Source organism: Pneumocystis jirovecii (assembly GCF_001477535.1).
Source record: "Pneumocystis jirovecii RU7 chromosome Unknown supercont1.16, whole genome shotgun sequence".
In the NCBI taxonomy this organism is placed as follows: Eukaryota; Fungi; Ascomycota; class Pneumocystomycetes; order Pneumocystales; family Pneumocystaceae; genus Pneumocystis; species Pneumocystis jirovecii.
The window spans coordinates 16,745-38,217 of NW_017264790.1; the positions used below are offsets into that span (position 1 = coordinate 16,745).

Sequence of the window (21,473 nt, forward strand, 5' to 3'; positions counted from 1 at the left end):
TCCTATTTATTTGTAATATATATATATATCATGTATTAACACAGTATTGATAAATAAGTCATTGTTTTTAATAATAGTTTCGATTTGTATTAGTACATATTTTTGAAATATCGGGACCTATTTATATTGTTGTTTTTCCTAATTGTTGTCGAACTTCATTTAATTCTGCTATGCTTTTTAAATGTTTTGTATTAAATTGTTTTGAAGAAATCTTTGGCATCATTTTTTTGCCTACTATTTCATAATTATCAAGAAAATCATCCATTATTGAATCAAAATCTATTCTCTGTGAACTATTTTCTTCATCCAAATCCTCATTATTTATATTATCATCATTATATTCTTTTTCTATCTATAAAATGAACTTAAATTTTTAAAAAAAAATAATCTCATATATACCTTTTCAAATCTATCATCTAAAAGTATTAATGCTTCACTTCTAGGAAGTATAGAACTGGACATTGAATTATAAGTAGTTGTTGATAATAATTTTCGAGAGTTTTTTTTATATTTAAAAATTTGAGAAGAAAAATCATCATCATAAATACTATTTTCATCGGGAACTTCTTTGGACGTTTTTATTGTAACATCTGAATCCGAATCATCCTTATCTATGTTTCGAAAAGTATTTAAATCATCTACTTTTCCTGAATTTATCAAAGCATCTAAATCACCATCTTCATCTGACGACAAATAATGATCATCATCAAGAGCTTTTAGAACTTCCCTAAGTTCTGGATCCATGTCTGGTTGAAAACCGGATATACTATCAGGAATAGACTGCTGGTCTTGATAGTTTCTCTTTTCTTCAACTTCTGAAGGAAACAGGATTTTAGGGAGTTCTTGAATAACATTTGATTTTTGATATGTTGGTGCTTGCAATAAAATTGTACCTGGAGACTTGTTCACTTCTCGAAGATGTTGCATGTAGTCATAATCAGTATCATCATATGAAATGCCATACATTAAAGCTTCTCCAATATTCTCTCTGAGATCTTTATTCTGTTTTTTTTCCTTTATATCACAATTAATATTATTTTTGTGCTCATGTATTTCTGTTTCAACCGAAATCTAAACTAATTAAAAAAAGTATAAGTTGTATTAACTGTTAGGTACTCTTTCTTCATTACTTGAACATACAGGAATAAGCACTCTTGATGGTGCTTGATCGTCATGAATTAATGGATCTCTTTGAGACCTATATTTGTTATTAATCAGTTTTTTTTTTTTAAATTTTCAAAAACCTATGAACTAGATGAAATGTAACTGCTTTTTTCTTGTCAATAAACTTTTTTTTTGTCTAAAAAATAGTTATTAATTGTATTTTAAAGATATAGCAAAATTTACCATTTTTAATGGTGTTAACGGTTACTATAATTTAACTTACGATATCAAATGATAACTATTTTTTTTTAAAAAAATGGTAAATTTGTTAATATTTTTTAATATAAACATAATATTTCTAGCCCTTACAGAAAGGGAAGTTACAAAACTGCCTTGGAAATTCTTTAAGAAATGAGATTCGCAATTTTTGCAAAAAAAAACCACATGTTTGTTGAGATATTTAAGAAAACATATACTAATACTTTAAAGGCTTATTTAAATAGTCAAAAGGATTCCAAATCAAAGAAATTACAGTCTATTACTCATGAAAAGTCAATAGATGCATTTTTATCTGCAATTAGTTTGTCTGAAGCAAATGTTGTAACTGGTAAATTAAAACTTGTGTTTTTATATCTTTTAATAAAAATAGAAAAAAATAATATAAAAGTTATTGGAGAAAATCAAAGAAATATTTTACTTTTGCCATATGAAAAAGAAAAAGAGCTTCTTAAAATTCATGAACAGTTAAGATCTGATTTAATTATCCCAAGACGGTAATTAATAGGTTTTATTTTTACTAGATCTAATATATAGACCATATTGGGATTCTAATACTACTCCAGAAGAGCTTGAAAGGAATGAAAAACAAGCGTTTTTTGATTGGCGCAGAAAATTAGCATCGTAATGTTTCATTATATTTATATTTAATATCTATTAATTTTCTTAAAGTCTTCAGGAAGATCATGATTTGCTTTTAACTCCATTTGAACGAAATATAGAAGTTTGGAGACAATTGTGGAGAGTGATCGAAAAATGCCATTTAATTGTTCAAATTGTTGATGCCAGAAATCCTTTATTATTTAGATCTAAAGATCTTGAGCGTTATGTTGAGGAAATGGATAAAAAAAATTTTTTATTAATTAATAAAGCGGATTTAATGACGTTAAAACAAAGGTATTTAATAGAATTTACGTAATATATAATGTTAAATTATTAAAGAAAATACTGGGCAGATTATTTTAAAATGAAAGGAATAAGTTACACATTCTTTTCTGCAATATTGGGAAAAAATATAGATAAATATCCTGTCGACATAAAATTTAATATTTGTGAAAATATAAAAAATGAAAATGTATTTAATGGAAATAAAGGTTTTTTAAATAATAATAATATTTTGGATAAAAATACAAAAATAGAAAATGATTTTTTCGAGAATGAAGAAACAAGAATAGTAACTGTAAATGAATTAAAGCAAATATTTTTAAAAAAAATACAAACATTAAAGACTAATAATAACAATGTTAATATTGAGAATTTAGAAAAATTTTACGTAGGGCTAGTGGGATATCCAAATGTAGGAAAATCATCAACAATTAACTCTTTAATTGGTGAAAAAAAAGTATCTGTATCAGCTACTCCAGGAAAAACAAAACATTTCCAAACTATTCATATAACTGATAAATTAGTACTATGTGATTGTCCAGGACTAGTATTTCCAAACTTTAGTACAACTAAGGCAGATCTTGTTTGTAACGGCATATTACCAATTGATCAGCTTCAAGATTACATGAGTCCACTTTCTTTGATTGTAGAACGTATTCCAAAGTACGTTTTAGAATCGATATACGGAATTGTTATAAAAACAGAGTCTTTTGAGGAAAACGAAACTAAAATTTTTATGCCTGAACAGTTCTTAATAGAATATACAATTAGTCGCGGAATAGATAAATCTAAGGCTTCTAGATATATTATAAAGGATTATGTTAATGGAAAAATACTGTTCTGCAATCCGCCTCCAGGAATCGATCCAGTCGTTTTTAATTCTGAATATTTTAACTCATTTAAATCATCTATAAAAAGATATCCACAAACAAACGATTCTATTGAAGAGAATGTATCTGAAAGAACGATGCTAAATAATAAAGAAAAGATTTATCGTAAAACTCAAGAATTAAAAAATAATAAATTACTAGCATTTGATAAAAATTTTTTTTGCCAAAATGAATCATCTTTGGAATTAAATCAAAAAAGTAAAGAATTTTATTATAAAAAATATGTTGGACCTATTATGACACATTCTTTTGAGGTGATTTCTAAAAACTTTAAATAATAAAAAATTTACGTGAATTAGCATAATTTACAAAATAATGTTTTAAATAAATCTAAAAAGCATTTTAATGTGAATAAACGAAAAAATCATCGTGTAAAAATAGTAGAGTGAGCAAAAATATTTTTATTGTAATTTATAAAATAAAAAATTAACATATTTTTTGTACATAATTATTACTTGATCCGATTCTAATATTTTTATATTTAAATCTATATCATTATCTATCCTTTTCTGTATTCATATCTAATATATATTCTCTAAAATTTCTAAAAATATGAATATGATTTAATGAATATAATTAGAGTAATATATTTATGTAGTCACGTGACACGTTGCTCTTGGCAACCTCACGTGAGAAATGTTTTGTTTTCTCTTATAAAATTGAAATCGAAACAATTTAAACTAATTTACCTTAATTTTTTATATTTTTCTTTTTTTTCTTAGAAAATGAATAGTATAGTTACAATTCTTTTATTTTAAAGATTTTAATCATAATAGATATGATTTCATTAAATAATTTAAATCAAACATTTAACATGGAAATAGAAGATACATCTATTCAACCTATGCATCAAGGAAATTTAGAGCTTCAACGTCAACTTTTGCAAAGAAAAATTATATATGGGTTATATTTTTTAATGCAGCAAAAATGGTTTATTGATTATTTTTAGAGGAAATATAGCATCACCTACAGATGATCTTATGTCTCCTACAACTGCTAAGCTACAGGCTCATAAACGGAAATATTATAATAAGTATAAACTCAAATATTAATACTTTAAATTTCTAAAAAATAAACATTTATAGAGCAAAGCCTCAATCATTGCAAAATATGTTTACTCAAGTTCAATCTAACTTAAATAAACCATCCATTCAAGAATCAGTATAAATTTAATATTTGAATTTATTTGTTTGAAGTGTTTTTCGTTTGTAACCTATAAAATTATGGTAATAAATAATAACCTTTTTTTTTAATCTAGAATATTTCAGGGAAATATATATTTCTAAGTTTTTAGTTTTTATACAGAATCTTTCACATGTATTTTTATTCATTAAATGTAGACTTTTAAAAGAACAATTTTTGAAACCATGAAATGTATTTTCATTATTTTTATTTTATGGTTTTTTATTTAAATTATAAAAAGATATTCTTTATATATACAATAAGTTAAATTTTTCTTCTATAAAAATATTAAATTTACATTTAATAATTGATAGCCTTTAAAAATGATATAAAACAAAAAATAAAGACATTGTTTTTATTAAAGTAATATTTAATAAAACTAAATATTAAATAGTATATGTATATTTCTAAAAATTTAAATATAAAAGCAAAAATGAAATATTTTCAAAATCCTTAATCATGTGAATCAAATATTTAATTTGTTTTCTTTTTTTTAATTGTATTAAGATTTACCTAGATATAGCTTTATGTATTTTAAAAGATAATAATTAAAACTCCTAAATAAAAAATTAATATAACTATATATTAGTTCAAATAACAAGATATCACATGAAATCATGAAATTAAAAGTAGATTAATTTATTTAGTAAAAAAATTTATTTTATGAATGTTTTTTTATAATGAATGGTTTTATAATAAAAAATATCTAAGATAAAGCAATCAAAAAATAATCTTTGAAATTATAGTCATAAGATAAACCAAATCTTTTTAAATAATTAACAACAACTAAATTTTTCAAAATATATCTTATTTTTTAACTTATATATATCTATATAACAAAAATTTAAGCAAATTGTTTAATAACAAAAAAAACAAGAATAGTAAACAAAACCAAAAACTGAAAAATAATAACCCATCTTTGAATCAAAATCTATAAAATTCAATCTTTTAAAATTAAAAAAAAGTAAAAAACCTCATTAGATAAATATTCCATTTTAAAAGTAACTATATTTATATCATTTTTTAATCTAGTCCTTTGATATTCAATTTCTGTTGTAATAATTTGCCATAATTCTTCATACTGATGCTTCTTTATATAAATTAGATCAAATTATCTATAAATAGAAATTTTTACAAATATATCTAAGCGAGAAAATAAAGTAGAATTTAAAGTTCGAATAATAAAATCTATTTTATCATCATGTTCTTTTTCCATTTTAACAAATATACTCCTTAATATTTTAGATTGTTGCTCAATATACTGTAAATAAAGAGTCGTATTTATTTCCAAAAAAGATAACCTTTTACTAATGTTTTTATATATATTTTTTTGCATTCCTACATTTTCTGTATTCGAAGGTGAAGATTGTTGTTTAATACTTTGAGTTATTTGTGTACCTATTCCTTTTTTTTTAGAAACATTTGAATCAAAGAGTTACTTGAACCTTGAACTAATGTAGACTTTGTAGGTAATTCAGTAGAAACATTAGAAACAAGAGAAACAAAAGATGAATTCATTTTTTCAGATACTAAATTCAGGTCCTGATTACTATGGTTATTCAAAGCTGAACAAACAAGATCTTTTAAAAATAAAGCTGATATTTGATAATCATAATTATTTAAAGATTTTTTTAACGTAGAAATAAAACATAATGGATATGATGCCATGTTGTGATTTATGTTATTATTTAAGGTCTTAACAGCATAATCGATAACTATTGGAGTACCAACAAAATATTGAAAAGGTGAAGATGAAATTTCAGAAATTTTATTATTAGGATAATTTGTTTTTTGCTTTCCAAAAGAATACTCCTTAAAACTTGATTCAGTTCCAGACTAAATTTGTAAATTATTGTTTCTAAAAGAACTCTTGTTACTAACCTGATTATTTTCCTCAAACTCATTTTCATCATATTTAAATTCTTCAATCATTGTTGTACCATAAACTCTCAAAAGTGTAACTGGGCAATAAAATTCATCACCATAATGCGTTAAAAAATCTATACGCAAATATTTTGCCCATATTAAAGGATTAGTAATAGTAAATGTTTGAATATCTTTTATATTCATAGCTGTAAATATACCCAATTCTTTCCATAAAGATCTTTTAACAGGATATCTATCAGAAACAGAAATACGAAAATCTTTAAAACTAGAAGAAAAAAACTCTAAATTACCTAATACAATTGTATCAATGAGAATATCATTACAAAGTTCAATAATAACAAATTTATTATTAGCAGAACATTTATTCAGCATATAACGATCCTTATTTGACGATAATATAAATGCTACACCTTTTGCTTCTGCATTTGCTTTCAAAACAGAGGCAGCACAATCAGCTGATGCATAATTAAATCTTTCTTTAGGCAATATTTTCGAACGACCACTATGATTAAATAAGTTATACAAAAAATTTCCAGAAGAACTATTGGTTTCAATATGTATTTTATCTTTTTGGTTATCCCTAAGATCATTATCAGTATATACCTGATCCATTTTTTTAAAATCATGGAAAAATGACTCATTAATATAATATTTAGAATTATCTTCTGTATTATTAAAATCATTTACTTCACTCCTGTTTAAAGTATCAAAAACACTATGTTTCTTCCAGTCATCAAAAGATAAAAATAAAGATTCAACAAGATTTTCGAATTCTTTTTTAAACTTTCCATTAAATTCTCCATTATTTGCAAAAGGGTATCTTTCAAGAATATCATCTTCCAAAGAAAAACAATATGTATTAAACACAAATGCAGTATTCCTACACTGAAGCTGGTAAAACCATTCTGTATCAGATAGATTTTGTGCATAACTTTGAAAAATCTGAAAAAAAAAAAGCCAAAAAAAGAAAATTCTATTATTTACAAAAAAAAAAAAACAAAAAATACCCATTATACTCTATAATTTCAATCATAATCCATTAAAAAATTAAACTATTTTTTTTGACGTTAATATTATCAATAACGAAACCGTTCAAGAACAGAAATTTAGTTTTAAAAAACCTTTAAAAATTTTATACATAAATATGTTACATAAATATATAAAAATCCACTAATTTATACAATTAAATACATAATAACATATATATAATAGGATTTTATGTATTTTTCCTTTTTTTATAAAATAAATCACGTGCATATAACAAAATCTTACCAACCACGCGTTTCGCGTTAAATATTTAATGTAATCTACTCTATTAAAATAACCTATAAACTTAAAAATTTTAACATATTTATAATTTAAGTACGCATAAGCACTTTTTTTTTTAAATATATGATATAAATGCAAAAGAATTCTAAGAATACTAAACAGCAAACACTCCTAGGGTTTATTAAAAAATCAGAAAAAAACAAGCAAAATTCAAATGAATTTCCAACTACTCCTGTAAAATCTATAAATATATTATCTCCTGCAAAAAAAGATTCTTTTGAAACACCATTTAATACAAAAAAACAGTCATCGAATCATGAAAAAACTATTTCTTTTAATGGTATATCTACCCCTTTAACTTCAAACATAGAAAGCGATCTGGAGAGGAGGCCACATCTGGAGGTAGAAAGTTCTTCTCCTTTTCCTTTATCTCCACCATTAAATAATGTAAATATCCTATATTTCCTAAAAATTAGATTTATTGATTTCTTAGTCTCAAAAAAGATTTAACTGTGAAGATGATTCAGAAGATGAAAATAACATAGTTTATACATGTGGTATTAGTTCATTTATATCGGTCTATTATATAATGACATTTATAAGCAGTAAGGCGAAAAAAATCCAAGATTGTGGATGATAGTGACAATGAATTCAAAGCAACTATTTTAGAAAATAAAACTATTCATGATGAAAAAGAGGGTAAATAACTTATAACTACAATAGATTTATTCTTATCGATTTAAGATTCAGATTTTATAACTAGTAATCAAGAAAAGAATTCAAAAAAAACGAAAAAAACAAAGATATTAAAGAATAGAATTAAAGATATAGAAAAGGAAAAGGATGAGAAATCAGAAGAAAAAATTGTAGAAATTATAGATGGATCTCCATCGATTAATATGTCATATGAAAAACCATCTTCAGAATTTCCATTTAATAACCAAGAAACAAAACAACATTTTGAGGATATTAGTGACAAAAATAGTGAAAATTATATGTTTTTGCTTCCTGAATATAGAAGAGATGCTGATGGAAATTTGTCATCATCTCCCAATTATGATGAAAGAACATTATATATACCCCCAAGTGCATACAAGTCATTCAAGCCATTCGAGAAGCAATATTGGGATATTAAATGCAAGTTTATGGATACAGTAGTTTTTTTTCAAAAAGGAAAATTTTATGAATTATATCAATTAGATGCAGATATTGGTCATCAATTATTTAATCTTAAGATGACAGATAGAGTTGGAACTATGAGGTTCTCATCTCTATATATATATATTTAGTATTTACTAAATTTAGAATGGTTGGTATTCCAGAAGCTAACTACGAATACTGGGCTTCTAAATTTATTGCAAAAAATTTCAAAATTGCTCGTGTAGATCAATTAGAATCAGCTCTTAGTAAAGAAATGAGAGATAAGATTTCTAAAACCAAAGAAGAAAAAGTCGTTAGAAGAGAATTAGTCCAAGTATTAACTTCTGGAACGCTTGTTAATGAAGGAATTATAAAATCAGAGATGTCAACATATTGTATGGCGATTAAGGTTTAATTCAAAGTTTTTTTTAATTAAATCAATAATTATATTTAGGAGGACTATAAAATGGATAAATCTCAGATATGTTTTGGAGTATGCTTTATTGATGCTTCTGTCGGACATTTTAATATTACATATTTTGAAGATGATTTTATAAGAACAAAACTTCATACTCTTATTACTCAGATAAGACCAAAAGAACTTATTTTAGAGAAAGTAATTTGGCTTGAATTCTTTATTTTATTTAATTATACAAGGGGAACGTCACTCCTCAAACTATAAAACTTTTAAAAAATTCTGGAATTAATGAAATGATATGTAATTTTATAAAGCCAAATATAGAATTTTGGAATGAGCAAACAACTGAATCAGAAATTTTAATGAATGGTTATTTCGAAAATAATGACTATAAAAGCTGGCCTTCTGCACTTCAAAAAGCACGAGACTACCCATTAGCATTATCTTCTGTAGGCGGTTTAATATGGTATTTGAAAACAGTTAGTAATTTAACTTTTATATAAATTATATTAATTTTATGAGCTAAAAATGGATAAAACTTTATGTACTCTTGGGAATTTCGAATGGTATGACCCTATACAAAAAACTTCATCACTTATTCTTGATGGACAAACCCTGAAAAACCTTGAGGTTACTATATTATTTGATATATGTTCATATTGACATAAAATTTATAGATTTTTAATAATTCTTATGATGGAGGAACAGAAGGAACTCTTATAAAACTTCTTAATAGATGCATAACCCCATTTGGTAAAAGTAGTTTGATATGATTTTATTATTAATATTTTTAATAGGAAAACGTTTATTTCGACTTTGGCTATGCCATCCATTACGTTCAGTTAAAGATATTAACGAAAGATTAGATGCAGTAGAACTATTAAACGATCTTTCAATTAGAAAGATTATTATTGATTCTTTTAAAACACTTCCGGATCTTGAACGAATGATTTCACGAATTCATGCCAAAAATTGCAAAAGTAAAGATTTCGTATGTGTTTTAGAAGGATTTAATACTATATATTGCACATTAGAGCACCTTTCTAAAAATATAAAACCAAATAATGGCCTTCTTTGGAATACTATAAATAACATTCCAAATCTTGTAAATATTCTTGATGAATGGCAAAAAATATTTAATTGGCAAAAATGTAAAAGTGAAGGTATCTAGTAATACATATAATTATATTATTTAAATTCTAATACTATTAGATATGCTTATTCCTAATCCTGGAATTGAAAAGGAATTTGATGATTCTCAAGATAAAATAAAAGCCATTGAAAATGAGCTTTTTCAGATGGAAAAAGATTATAAAAACCAATTCAAGTGATTTTCTTTATTATTGTTATTATTGTATAATATGAATTTTAGGTCACCTCAAATTACTTTTAGAAATATTGGAAAAGAAATATACCAACTAGAAATTCCTAAATCTATTAAAGTACCATCTTCGTGGATAAAACTTTCATCTACAAAAGTTCGTATTAACAATAATTGAGCTACTAAAATTTTAATTATTTAGTCTGTGAATAGATATTGGTCTCCTGAATTGAAAAAAAAAGTACGACAACTTCAAGAAGCTCAAGAAGCTCATAAAGTTATAATTAAAAATGTTCAAAATACGTTTTTTACTTATTTCGATAAAAATTATTTCCAATGGTTGAAAGTAATCAAAAATGTTGCATATTTAGACTGTTTAACAAGCTTATCAATATCGTCTATGGAATTTGCAGAACCGTCTTGTCGTCCGCAAATTGTTGATAGTGAATATAGTATTTTAGAGTTTGATGAATTACGGCATCCATGTGTAGTTCAAAAGTTATTTTTTGTCTTTTTCTATTAGTACTAATTGTTGTAGTACTTCATCATGCTTCGTGCCGAATAGTATCAAGCTAGGTGGGTCCAGAAACAATCCAACAATTGCTTTGCTAACAGGACCAAACATGGCCGTATATTTTATTCAAATTTTCTTTAATAAAAATTAATTTATATTAGGGAAAATCTACTTTATTAAGGCAAACATGTATTGCTGTAATATTAGCTCAACTTGGTTGTTGGGTTCCTGCAAAGTAATATAAAACTAAATATTTCTTTATTTAATTTTATTAAGGCGTATTGTACTTACTCCTATGGATTCGATTAGAAGTAGACTTGGAGCAAGTGATAATATATTTGCATCACAATCTACTTTTATGGTGGAGCTTTCAGAAACTAAAAAAATTATTCAAGAATCAACTTCAAGGTCACTAGTTATTTTAGATGAACTCGGGCGGGTATTGGTTATATATTTCTAGTATAGTTATAGCTTATTACAATAGGGAACATCAACTTATGATGGTCTGGCAATCGCATATGCTACACTTCATCAATTATCTACATATGTAGGATGTCTTGGATTTTTCTCTACACATTATCATTCTTTGGTGAAAGACTTTGAAAATCATCCAAAAATAGCTATGTATTATATGGCTGCACATGTTGATGAAGATAAGAAAAAAATAACATTTTTATATGAATTAAGACCGGGTATGAGCTCTAATTCATATGGAATGGTAGTTATAATCTAAATTATACTACGGTTCTTACTATGTATATAGAATGTCGCTGCTATGGCTGGCATTCCCGAAGAAATCATCAAAAACGCAGAAATATCTGCTAAAAAATTCGAAATATCATCACAACATTTTCAACTTAATAAAGCTAGTTATAAATCAAGCATTTCATTAGCTTCTCAAAGTGATTTTTCATGGTTAGTAAAATTATCTATGTCCAAAGAACCTATTCCTTCTACACTTAATCTTAAAAGACAACTTTATGTTATTGCGAGTATTTTTTGAATCTTAATAATTTTTCCTAAGTCTAAGGATTTATGTTAAATTATTTTTTTTCATTATTTCATTAATTATATAATTTATAATGATTATAATAACCAGTATCTAAATATAATTTTTATATATAATTTATTAACCTATCAATTATTAATACAATAAATTCGATAATGGAAAAAGTAGAAAAAACACTTAAACATGTTACTATTTTTATATTGTTTCATATAAAATTATAATAATAGCAATTAGTTTATTTTAAAAAATAAAGTTATTAGTTTATATAGAGAAATTTTAAGATCTACAAAAAGTATAATATCCTATTATTTGTATTCACTATTAAATTGTTTAGAATTAAAAAAAAAAGAAAGGAATGAAATATATCTATGGGTAAATTTCCTTTAAAAACTAAATTCAACTAATTTAAATTAGGTTCGTCAAGAATTTGAAAGAAATAGGAAAATTCATGATATTGTTAATAAAGAATATTTAAATATAAACCCTAACATTAATAGAGAACAATAAAATATTTATATTCTACAGGAATACAACAACTACAACAAATCAATAGATCATTAATGTTATCTGAATCATCTAAAACCAAAGAAAATTAAAACTAATAAATTCGAAATTACATTTAAATATATGCAAAACAATATATAGAAAAAATAACATTATTTAACATGGAGCCATAATGCATAAATGATTATAATACAGATTATAATCTAAATTTTAAGGGATCATCATCACTGTTATCTTGACTGATATCGAAATAATTTTCAATATTTTTTGAAAATACTTTAATTTTATCTCTATTTAAATCATTTTCTGAAATACTCAAACCATTATTATTAATATTTGTTTCTGCAAAAATTAATTGTTTTATTTTAATTGGAAAATATCTTACTAAATATTTGTTTATTATTCTTTTGTTTATTAGGTTCTAATATATTATTATAAAAATAAAACACAAAGATATTGTATACCTGAAATAAACCGCATACTTTCAGGCTTATACTCTATAAGACGAACATGCTGAGTGTATGTTGGTTGTGTTCTTTGAGCCTAAAAAGATTAGACATTATTTACAAAAATCTAATAATAAACTCTTCTAAATTTTTTAAAATTTTTTCTTCCATTCCATTTAGGATCCCAACGAGAAGAAATATCTATAGAAGGTTTTTGTAAATTCAATTCTAATTTAGAATATTCAACAGCTTTTGAATTTTCTCCTTTTTCATAAAGATTAGAAAGACAATGATCATCTATTAATTCATTTTCTTTATATTGAGACAATATTATCTCATTTTTTTGCGAAACAGGAGTTAAAAAAACTTGAGAATTTTTAATATCAGATGCAAAAAATGAATTTAAATTCAAATGATTATAGGATTTAGTTTCGTGCATATTCCTATTTAAAACTTTTTCATTTAAAGACAATTTTTCTGAAAAATCTTCTGCATTTTGAAAACCCATTCCATTTATATCTTTAAAGATTAAAACCATAATTTTAAAATAATTTTTTAATAATCTTACGATGCATAGTATTCAATTTATTTGGTGAAAATAGAGTATTTTGAACAAAATCTGTATGATTATTAAGCGCGTGGTTCGTTTTTATATCAGTATTAGTAGAAATAAAACATGACTAATTTTATCAACTTTTATAATCCCAATAGAAACTAAATACCTTATTATCAGACACTTGATGAATCATTTTGTCATCTGTTATAAACCTATTAAAATTTGAAAATTTTTGTAAAACAGTGTTTTTATCAACATCATTTATAATTTCCAATGATTTAATATCACAATTATTATCCTTAAATAATCAATAATTACTTAAATAATACAAAAATCACAACATTATCACTTAAAACATTATTTAAATCGCATTTCTTAGAAACTAATAATATATATTTATCCAAACATTAAATAAATTGTTACCTTGACAGATATTTTCGTTATTTAGTTCTAATCCAAATCTAGGAGAAGATTCTATATTCATCAAATATTTTTCAAGAATTGAATACAATTCATAATATACCACAATTGTATTTTTTATTATTTAATAATTGTTTATGACATTCTGAAACACTACTTTTTTCACATGTAAAATTATTCATATAAATTGAATCATAGTCTTCATAAGAATTTTTCTTGAATAAAGAAAGATCCAACTTTAATATAGGCTCCAAGAAATCATCTTGATTTATTAAATTTATTTTAGTTCTATTATATAAGTTACACGTATATATTGATATAAAAACAGACCTTTTAGATGCTATATTAATATAATAGGAATCTTTAAGTGGTAATACAGCAATTGCATTAGAATGATTTTGCATAAATAGAATGATTTGTTCAACATTAGACGTATTTTTACAAAAAACAGCTTTTCCACTAGCAGAATTTACTGGAGGAGATAAATTAAAATACTAACTCTGTAAATTCTAAATATAAAATTAAATAAAACATTACTTGTTTCTCATCAAAAAAAATAAAAGTTAATCCCTGAAATAAATACTTCCGCTTATTATTAGGCATAAAGTCCTCTGAACATGCATCAATAGTTGAATATATATTATCTGGGGGAATATGTTTTTGAGGATTAGGGAATCCATGATCAAAATCGAGTTCTATAAGGCTTATTGTTTCTATAAGTTCGTTTACATAAGAAGTAGTTACTACAAATACACCATAAATTAAAGCTTGAAGATTTTTAGCAGTATTTCTCTGCTTGGAAATAACATGTGTTGTTTTTTCAGAATACTTTTTTGAAATTTTAATGCCTAAAAATAAATATTATAGGAATAATTTGTTAGCTATAAAACCATAAACTTCTACCAGTGGCTGAATATCTTTTAATTTTATTCCAGACAAAGTAAAAACAACAGGATTCCAGAATAATCTTAGAAAATTAATCACTGTTTTCAAACACTAGCAAATGCAAACCTGAATTTTCCTTGGCATTTTGCAAATATAATCTCTTGGGAACCTTGGTCACATTTCTTAGATGCATTCATCAATTGTACATTATCTATGGTTGTTCCAAACTTAGAACCAAGATCAACAACATATATTGGTATTTTTTCATCCAAAAGCAACTAAAAAACAATTTTTACAAGCTTTTTTCAAATCACAAATAATTTACAGATGATCCTTTTTCCACATTTCCTACAACAAATTTGGCATGTATTTTACTCACTGTTTTCGATTCAATCGTAATATCCGTAATATCTTTCAAAATAAGCCATTTTTATCCAGTATTTTCTATTTTTTTTACATTTTGCACGCCCAACAAGATACTCCTTCCCTGGTCTTAAATATCGACGAACACCTAAAATTAAAGCATTAGTACATATTAAACTAATATAAACAAGAAAAAAGCACTTAAATACCATTCAATTCATCTGAATTGCTCTCCAATACCCACATTTATTCACATACAGAGATATCGATCATGCAAATTTAAGATTCGAGACAATCTATACTTTAAAAAAACGAAATAAAAAGATATAAAAATACGCAAATTCAAAAGAATTGCCAAATGGCACTTGTTAACTATGCATCTTCAGATGAAAACGAAGATCAAATAGAACTATCAACAAAAAAATCAAATAATCATAGAAAAATTATAGCAGCACCAGATATATCTCTTCAGGTGATTATATAATTTTTATCCTTAAAAACTCTAAAATATAAATTACAGGACACTAAGAAGCTTAAATTAACACAAAATGATTTAAAAAATCGAAAAATAATGATAAATATCCCATATGAAGATCTTTCTAAACCCGTCCAGGGACCTATTAATCCATTTAATGGACAAACACTTAATGAGAAAACAGTGATCACAGGTAAATATACGTATCTTTAGGAAACATCTAATATGTGTAGGTCATGTAGAGGAACAGGGCTTTTCAGATGCGACATTCCGTGATCAATATCGTACATTTAATGCATTTGGATATGCACGAGACCCATCAATCCAAGCCATAGGGTTGCATGGACCTGAAGCTTTTGTAGGAGATTTGGAGCTTGCTATGAAGCAAAATGGAGAGAGTGTATTAGAAAGAAAGTTTGATAAGCAACGAACTAAAGATTTAAAAAAAATGAGAGAAAAAGAAGGTGATTTAGCAACAGTTTATGGAGAAAATACATATAAAGGCCCTTGGGCAAAATATAAACACATAGAAATAGAACAAACATTATCTCCTCCAGACACGGATGGAGAAGATGAAGATGAAATTCCTGTTTCTAATCCTATCATCGAGTCTCAAGATCTTGATGTTAATACAACTGGCATAGAAAAAACAACATTTCACGGAGAAAGTATATATGACTATCAAGGTAATATTCCTAATTTATTTAATTTATTTTTATACTTTAATTAGGCCGAACATATATACATGTACCTCAAGATTTAGACATAAATTTATCAAAAGAACCAGGACAACAGGAATGCTTTGTCCCAAAAAAACTCATTCACACATGGGAAGATCATACAAAGACTATTTCTTCAGTGAGATTTTTTCCTCGTTCTGGACACCTTATGCTTTCTGGATCTATGGATTCTAAAATCAAGGTTTTATTAGATTAATTTTTTTATACGTATTGTTTATTTACTGATAGCTTTGGGATGTTTATCATGATAGATCGCTTCTTCGTACATATTTTGGACATAGTACAGGTGTTAGAGATATAACGTTTACAAATGATGGTCGAAAGTTCTTAAGTGCAAGTTATGATAGAATGATAAAACTTTGGGACACTGAAACAGGTAAATATATTATCTTTTATAACTGAAGAAGTCTAAGTATTTTAGGACAATGTATATCTCGATTTACTACAGGAAAAATTCCTTATGTTGTAAAATTTAATCCAGATCATGATAAACAAAACGAATTTCTTACTGGAATGTCAGATAAAAAAATTGTTCAGGTATGTTTAAGCTTTTTTTTACATTTAAATTAATAACCTCTATAGTTTGATATAAACTCTGGAAAAATTATACAAGAATATGATCACCATTTAGGAGCAGTAAATACAATTACGTTTATTGATGAAAATAGACGATTTATAACTACCTCGGATGATAAATCATTACGTGCTTGGGAATATGGAATACCTGTTCCTATTAAATATATTGCAGAACCCTATATGCATTCTATGCCATCAGTAGCGTTACATCCTTCTGGAAAATATGTAGCTTGTCAATCTCTTGATAATCAAATAATTGTATTTTCAGTTGTAGATAAATTTAGACAAAGACGCCATAAGAATTTTAAAGGCCATAGCTGTGCTGGATATGCATTGGAAGTTAATTTTTCTCCAGATGGTTAGTATATTTTTTCACGAATCTTTTAGTTTAATAAATGCTAGGGCGTTTGTTATGTAGTGGTGATTCAGGTGGTTATGCGTGTTTTTGGGGTAAATGATTTTTTGAATTAATTATTTATTATTAATTATTCCAGATTGGAAAACATGTAGAATGTATAAAAAATTTGCTGCACATAATGGTCCTTTATCTACAATAGCCTTTCATCCTCAAGAAACAAGCAAAGTTGTAACAGGAGGTATTTAAAACTATTTTTTTTATAATATTTTAAACATATTTATTAGGATGGGATGGAATGATACATTATTGGGATTAAAAACAAATTTGTAAATATTTAGCATTTAATTGATACTCAAATATATATATTAAAATATTTTTCACTAATATTTTTTTTTTAAAAATAAATTTAAATGCACTAAAAATCAAAATATGAATAAAAAGCGAACTTTAAATGATTCATTGTTTTATACTCGCTTGAAAAAAAAATATAAAGAGAATCGCCCATCGATTGAAGAAATACATAGTAATTTTTTATATATTTGCTTTTTGTACTTTCCTAATCAAATATTAATAGCTATTACACTAACTAAATTATATTCGGCTCAAAATATAATTTCAAATAAAGAAACTAAGCAAAATAATACTAATTTAAAATCATTGAAATGTGATGATTGTGATAAACTGATTGTGTTTACAGCTGATACACTATCAGACTCTGAAGATTATCTTTGCACTATTTGTCATCATATTGTTTGTGATATATGTAGGATTATACAGTATACACAATATTAAACAAACCATAATATCTTACTTAAACTAGATATCAACGAAATAGCGTTATTTATTGTCTTGAATGTATAAAATATGCAAAAAAATCCTAATCTATATATAACAATAAACAAGTAAATTTATAGAATATGCAACATACAAATATATATAAATATACATTGTTGTGTATAAATCATTCAAATAACACTCAATTTACTTATTTCCATAAAATATAGCACGTTTGGGCATTTTTCTACGTATTCCTAAACGTTTAACAAGAGGTAGTGCTTTTTGTTTACTCATTTGAAGAGGCTTTATAGACTGTATTTGGTGCAAATTTGTTGGAGATTCTGATAAAATATTACTATCATTACACGAACTTTCTTGCATATCTAATTCTTGAATGTATGTAGATTCATCTGTGCATTTGAATTGAGATTCAATTAAAGAATTCGGATCTTTATCATTTTTATATGTATATTGTTTAAAGTATTCATTTTTTTTAAAGCTATGTATTTGTTTAAATATTTTTTTTTGATTGTCATTATTTATATTATTATAAAGAACTTTTTTAGCATTTATAAATCCAAAATGGTTCGAAGTTGTTTTTGTCATACAAGAATTCACATTATTATCAGATTGTTTTAAACATTCTGTTTCAGTTTTAGTACTATTTTTTTCATTTGTTTTTTTTTTAAAAAAATTACAAAATGTATTATCCATAAAAGAATCATTATTATCAAGATTAAACCTAAATTCAGTAAAAAAATATTTAAAAAAATCAAATCTAATACATTAAAAAATCAAAAGTCGGCTCAGGTCTCTTTAAAAGTTCAGAAATAGTTTTAATAAATGTTATATTTAATTTTGGACTATATTTTTCAAATGGAACAACAGTAGATATTTTTTCTAGAAAAGAAGAAAGTCTTAAATTTTCCTGAAAACTATTTTTAAGAGGACAAGACAAATAAAGCATAGCTTTTTAATTAGCTTATTTTGAAAAAGAAAACTTAGTTACCTTGAGCCCGAGTAATCGCAACATATAATAATCGACGTTCTTCAGATATATCTTCAGCTTTTGAATGTGGCAGAGACCCATTATAAAGACCAGGTAAAAATACAATTGGCCATTCTAAACCTTGGAATTATAAATTAGTAATTTTTTAATTATAAAGTAGTCTACCCTTTGCTGCATGAATAGTAGAAATAGTAACCTATTCAAATATATTAATCTATATTTATACGAACACTATACAAACTTTAGAAATAGAAACATCTTCATTTTCTGTTGTATCAGAAAATAAAGCTACGTTATCAAGAAATTTTATTAAAGGTCCTTGAAATGTATGACCAATTTCTTCAAAATAAGAATAATCATCTATATCTGAATCAATAGTATCCGAATTATTAATAAGTTGCAAGATATTGTTCCAACGTTCATGAAAATCATCTGGGAATTCTTTTAATAAATATTGTTCATAACTTATTAAATCACAAATATAAATAATAATATCAGAAACATGTATATTTATCTGATTTTTTATATAACCTTTAATTTTATTTAAAATATTAATAAAAGCTGAAATTGAATTTTCTATTTTTTTATCCCTTCTAATATTATACCTTCCCTGACTTATTTCTTCTAATAATGCTAATACAGGCTTTTTTGTAAACTTTGATTTCTCTACAATTAAATCCCATGTATTTTTTCCAATACCTCTTTTAGGAACATTAATTATTCTTGATAATGCAAGTTCATCATCAAAACATATTAATCGCAAATACGCAATGATATCTTTTACCTCTTGACGATCATAAAATTTACAAGCTCCAACCTAATCAGTTAATTAAAATTTTTAGTAAAATTTAATTCAAATTCTATTTACTATTCTATAATTAATGCCAAATTTTTGAAATGAATTTTCAATAGTTTGTATTAAAACTGAAGAACGTACTAAAATAGAGAAATCTTTATATGTTAGGAACCCAGAAGTATTATTTACATATTTTTGAATTTCTTTAGCTATCCAATGAGCTTCCTCTATATGATCTTTTAAAACATTTAAAACAGGAGTAAATCCAACTTTTAAATTTGAATAAAGAACTTTAGCTGGACGATTTACATCTAAAGTAAAACTCATATGATATATAAATACATAAAAATTATTTTTACCTTGTTCAATCAATTTTAAAGCTGTATTCAAAATAGCTCCAGAAGAGCGAAAATTGTCTTCTAAAAAAACAACTGTAGAATCAGGAAAATCGTGTTTCATACGTTGAAAATTTGTAACATCAGCAGACCTAAAACTATATATACTTTGATCAGGATCTCCTAGAAATTATTAAAAAAATAAAATAAAATAAAATAAAAATACCAACTATTGTTAGGTAGGACCCTTTAGACATTAAACATTTTATTAAACTATACTGAACAAAGTTTGTATCTTGATATTCATCCACAAAAACATGCTTAATATTCTCAAAACATTTAGGATTTTCCTTAAATAAGTGTAAACAGTGTAGTAAAAGATCATCAAAATCCTAAGTAATCTTTTTTTTAAAAAAATATCATAAAATAAAATAGAATATTACAAGTAATTTGTTTTTAAAAAGATATTCCTGATAATAACTATTCATAAGAATAAAACAAGCTAGTAAGAGTAATCAAACCAATATATATTTAAAATCTCTTGATGATATAAAAATCCAGAAGAAATTAAGGATTTCCCCATATCCGAGTAAACACTAGTAGATATATTCTTAGACTTTAAAGAAGAAATTATATTTATAATTGAGTTGGCTGAAAGTTTAATAGTAGTATTATTAATTAAAATATGTAAATCTATAATATGCTTTTCTTTTAAGTATTTTTTAACTATAAGAATACTTCGAAGATTATTAAATGCAATAATAAGCTAGAAAAAAACCTGTCAGATCTATCTACAATACCAAAAATACCCAATCCGATTAAATATCCGTATTTTACAAGATATTGTCTTGCAAAAGAATGAAAAGTTCCTATATAAAAAATTAAGACAAAAAAAAATAAAACAGACCTACCAGAAATCAATTTAACAGCTACGTCTCTGCCTATGGTTACATTAATTCGCTCTTTGATCTCTTTTGCCGCCTTATTTGTGAAAGTTACAACAACAATATCTTTCGGAAATATATTATGCTTTAAAAGTATATAAGAGATTCTACTAATTAAAACATGTGTTTTTCCTTATCATTATTTTTTTTATAACAAAAAAAATGCTTTTTACCAGAACCAGGACCTGCTAAAATCTGCAAAAATCGTTCTGAGCTTGTTACAGCAGAACGCTGCTGATTAGTTAAAGAATTCATCAAAAATGTAAACTTTTCCATTCTTCCTTATATTTACAAGTAAAATAGTATTTTATAACATTTTACAAATATAATATTGAATCACATCGAAATTTAAAATTAGTTTTAAAGAATAAAAAACAATAAGAGATATAATTAA

General features: G+C 25.0%; 9 protein-coding genes across 9 annotated transcripts; 5 read left to right on the forward strand and 4 right to left on the reverse strand.

Annotated features, from left to right (window-relative positions):
- Nucleotides 1-121: 121 nt before the first annotated feature.
- On the reverse strand, nucleotides 122-1,455 carry T551_03266 (uncharacterized protein; the record flags this gene model as incomplete). The annotated part of the gene is made up of 4 exons (XM_018375529.1): nucleotides 122-352; nucleotides 400-1,071; nucleotides 1,117-1,198; nucleotides 1,388-1,455. 4 exons carry the CDS (start codon nucleotides 1,453-1,455, stop codon nucleotides 122-124), a joined length of 1,053 nt encoding a protein of 350 aa, XP_018228135.1.
- Nucleotides 1,456-1,515: 60 nt separating this feature from the next.
- Nucleotides 1,516-3,544, forward strand: T551_03267 (uncharacterized protein; the record flags this gene model as incomplete). Its single annotated transcript, XM_018375530.1, has 6 exons — nucleotides 1,516-1,711; nucleotides 1,754-1,877; nucleotides 1,918-2,004; nucleotides 2,053-2,277; nucleotides 2,323-3,409; nucleotides 3,455-3,544. The coding sequence occupies 6 exons, from the start codon at nucleotides 1,516-1,518 to the stop codon at nucleotides 3,542-3,544; spliced, it is 1,809 nt and encodes a 602-aa protein (XP_018228136.1).
- A 425-nt stretch (nucleotides 3,545-3,969) lies between these two features.
- Nucleotides 3,970-4,322, forward strand: T551_03268 (uncharacterized protein; the record flags this gene model as incomplete). The annotated part of the gene is made up of 3 exons (XM_018375531.1): nucleotides 3,970-4,058; nucleotides 4,105-4,188; nucleotides 4,241-4,322. The coding sequence occupies 3 exons, from the start codon at nucleotides 3,970-3,972 to the stop codon at nucleotides 4,320-4,322; spliced, it is 255 nt and encodes an 84-aa protein (XP_018228137.1).
- Nucleotides 4,323-5,181: 859 nt separating this feature from the next.
- Nucleotides 5,182-7,257, reverse strand: T551_03269 (uncharacterized protein; the record flags this gene model as incomplete). Its single annotated transcript, XM_018375532.1, has 6 exons — nucleotides 5,182-5,268; nucleotides 5,311-5,427; nucleotides 5,473-5,741; nucleotides 5,783-6,173; nucleotides 6,219-7,197; nucleotides 7,241-7,257. The coding sequence occupies 6 exons, from the start codon at nucleotides 7,255-7,257 to the stop codon at nucleotides 5,182-5,184; spliced, it is 1,860 nt and encodes a 619-aa protein (XP_018228138.1).
- A 368-nt stretch (nucleotides 7,258-7,625) lies between these two features.
- T551_03270 (uncharacterized protein) lies at nucleotides 7,626-12,491 on the forward strand (the record flags this gene model as incomplete). Its single annotated transcript, XM_018375533.1, has 21 exons — nucleotides 7,626-7,940; nucleotides 7,987-8,050; nucleotides 8,100-8,192; nucleotides 8,238-8,754; nucleotides 8,799-9,042; nucleotides 9,091-9,249; nucleotides 9,291-9,530; nucleotides 9,574-9,681; nucleotides 9,729-9,804; nucleotides 9,849-10,214; nucleotides 10,264-10,378; nucleotides 10,424-10,529; nucleotides 10,575-10,870; nucleotides 10,911-11,001; nucleotides 11,048-11,121; nucleotides 11,163-11,325; nucleotides 11,371-11,604; nucleotides 11,650-11,878; nucleotides 12,230-12,267; nucleotides 12,310-12,351; nucleotides 12,393-12,491. 21 exons carry the CDS (start codon nucleotides 7,626-7,628, stop codon nucleotides 12,489-12,491), a joined length of 3,669 nt encoding a protein of 1,222 aa, XP_018228139.1.
- Nucleotides 12,492-12,595: 104 nt separating this feature from the next.
- On the reverse strand, nucleotides 12,596-15,315 carry T551_03271 (uncharacterized protein; the record flags this gene model as incomplete). Its single annotated transcript, XM_018375534.1, has 16 exons — nucleotides 12,596-12,741; nucleotides 12,785-12,820; nucleotides 12,864-12,942; nucleotides 12,985-13,364; nucleotides 13,414-13,525; nucleotides 13,568-13,699; nucleotides 13,740-13,783; nucleotides 13,825-13,875; nucleotides 13,925-14,109; nucleotides 14,152-14,315; nucleotides 14,359-14,669; nucleotides 14,712-14,788; nucleotides 14,833-14,984; nucleotides 15,032-15,117; nucleotides 15,164-15,217; nucleotides 15,279-15,315. The coding sequence occupies 16 exons, from the start codon at nucleotides 15,313-15,315 to the stop codon at nucleotides 12,596-12,598; spliced, it is 2,046 nt and encodes a 681-aa protein (XP_018228140.1).
- Nucleotides 15,316-15,427: 112 nt separating this feature from the next.
- Nucleotides 15,428-17,534, forward strand: T551_03272 (uncharacterized protein; the record flags this gene model as incomplete). The annotated part of the gene is made up of 10 exons (XM_018375535.1): nucleotides 15,428-15,541; nucleotides 15,590-15,737; nucleotides 15,778-16,230; nucleotides 16,275-16,465; nucleotides 16,513-16,660; nucleotides 16,706-16,821; nucleotides 16,867-17,218; nucleotides 17,263-17,310; nucleotides 17,355-17,456; nucleotides 17,503-17,534. The coding sequence occupies 10 exons, from the start codon at nucleotides 15,428-15,430 to the stop codon at nucleotides 17,532-17,534; spliced, it is 1,704 nt and encodes a 567-aa protein (XP_018228141.1).
- Nucleotides 17,535-17,647: 113 nt separating this feature from the next.
- T551_03273 (uncharacterized protein) lies at nucleotides 17,648-18,099 on the forward strand (the record flags this gene model as incomplete). The annotated part of the gene is made up of 3 exons (XM_018375536.1): nucleotides 17,648-17,741; nucleotides 17,793-17,994; nucleotides 18,039-18,099. The coding sequence occupies 3 exons, from the start codon at nucleotides 17,648-17,650 to the stop codon at nucleotides 18,097-18,099; spliced, it is 357 nt and encodes a 118-aa protein (XP_018228142.1).
- A 52-nt stretch (nucleotides 18,100-18,151) lies between these two features.
- T551_03274 (uncharacterized protein) lies at nucleotides 18,152-21,355 on the reverse strand (the record flags this gene model as incomplete). Its single annotated transcript, XM_018375537.1, has 12 exons — nucleotides 18,152-18,737; nucleotides 18,781-18,964; nucleotides 19,005-19,124; nucleotides 19,170-19,200; nucleotides 19,246-19,821; nucleotides 19,873-20,111; nucleotides 20,160-20,318; nucleotides 20,362-20,527; nucleotides 20,579-20,637; nucleotides 20,733-20,872; nucleotides 20,914-21,211; nucleotides 21,253-21,355. 12 exons carry the CDS (start codon nucleotides 21,353-21,355, stop codon nucleotides 18,200-18,202), a joined length of 2,613 nt encoding a protein of 870 aa, XP_018228143.1. The 3' UTR covers nucleotides 18,152-18,199.
- Nucleotides 21,356-21,473: the final 118 nt, after the last annotated feature.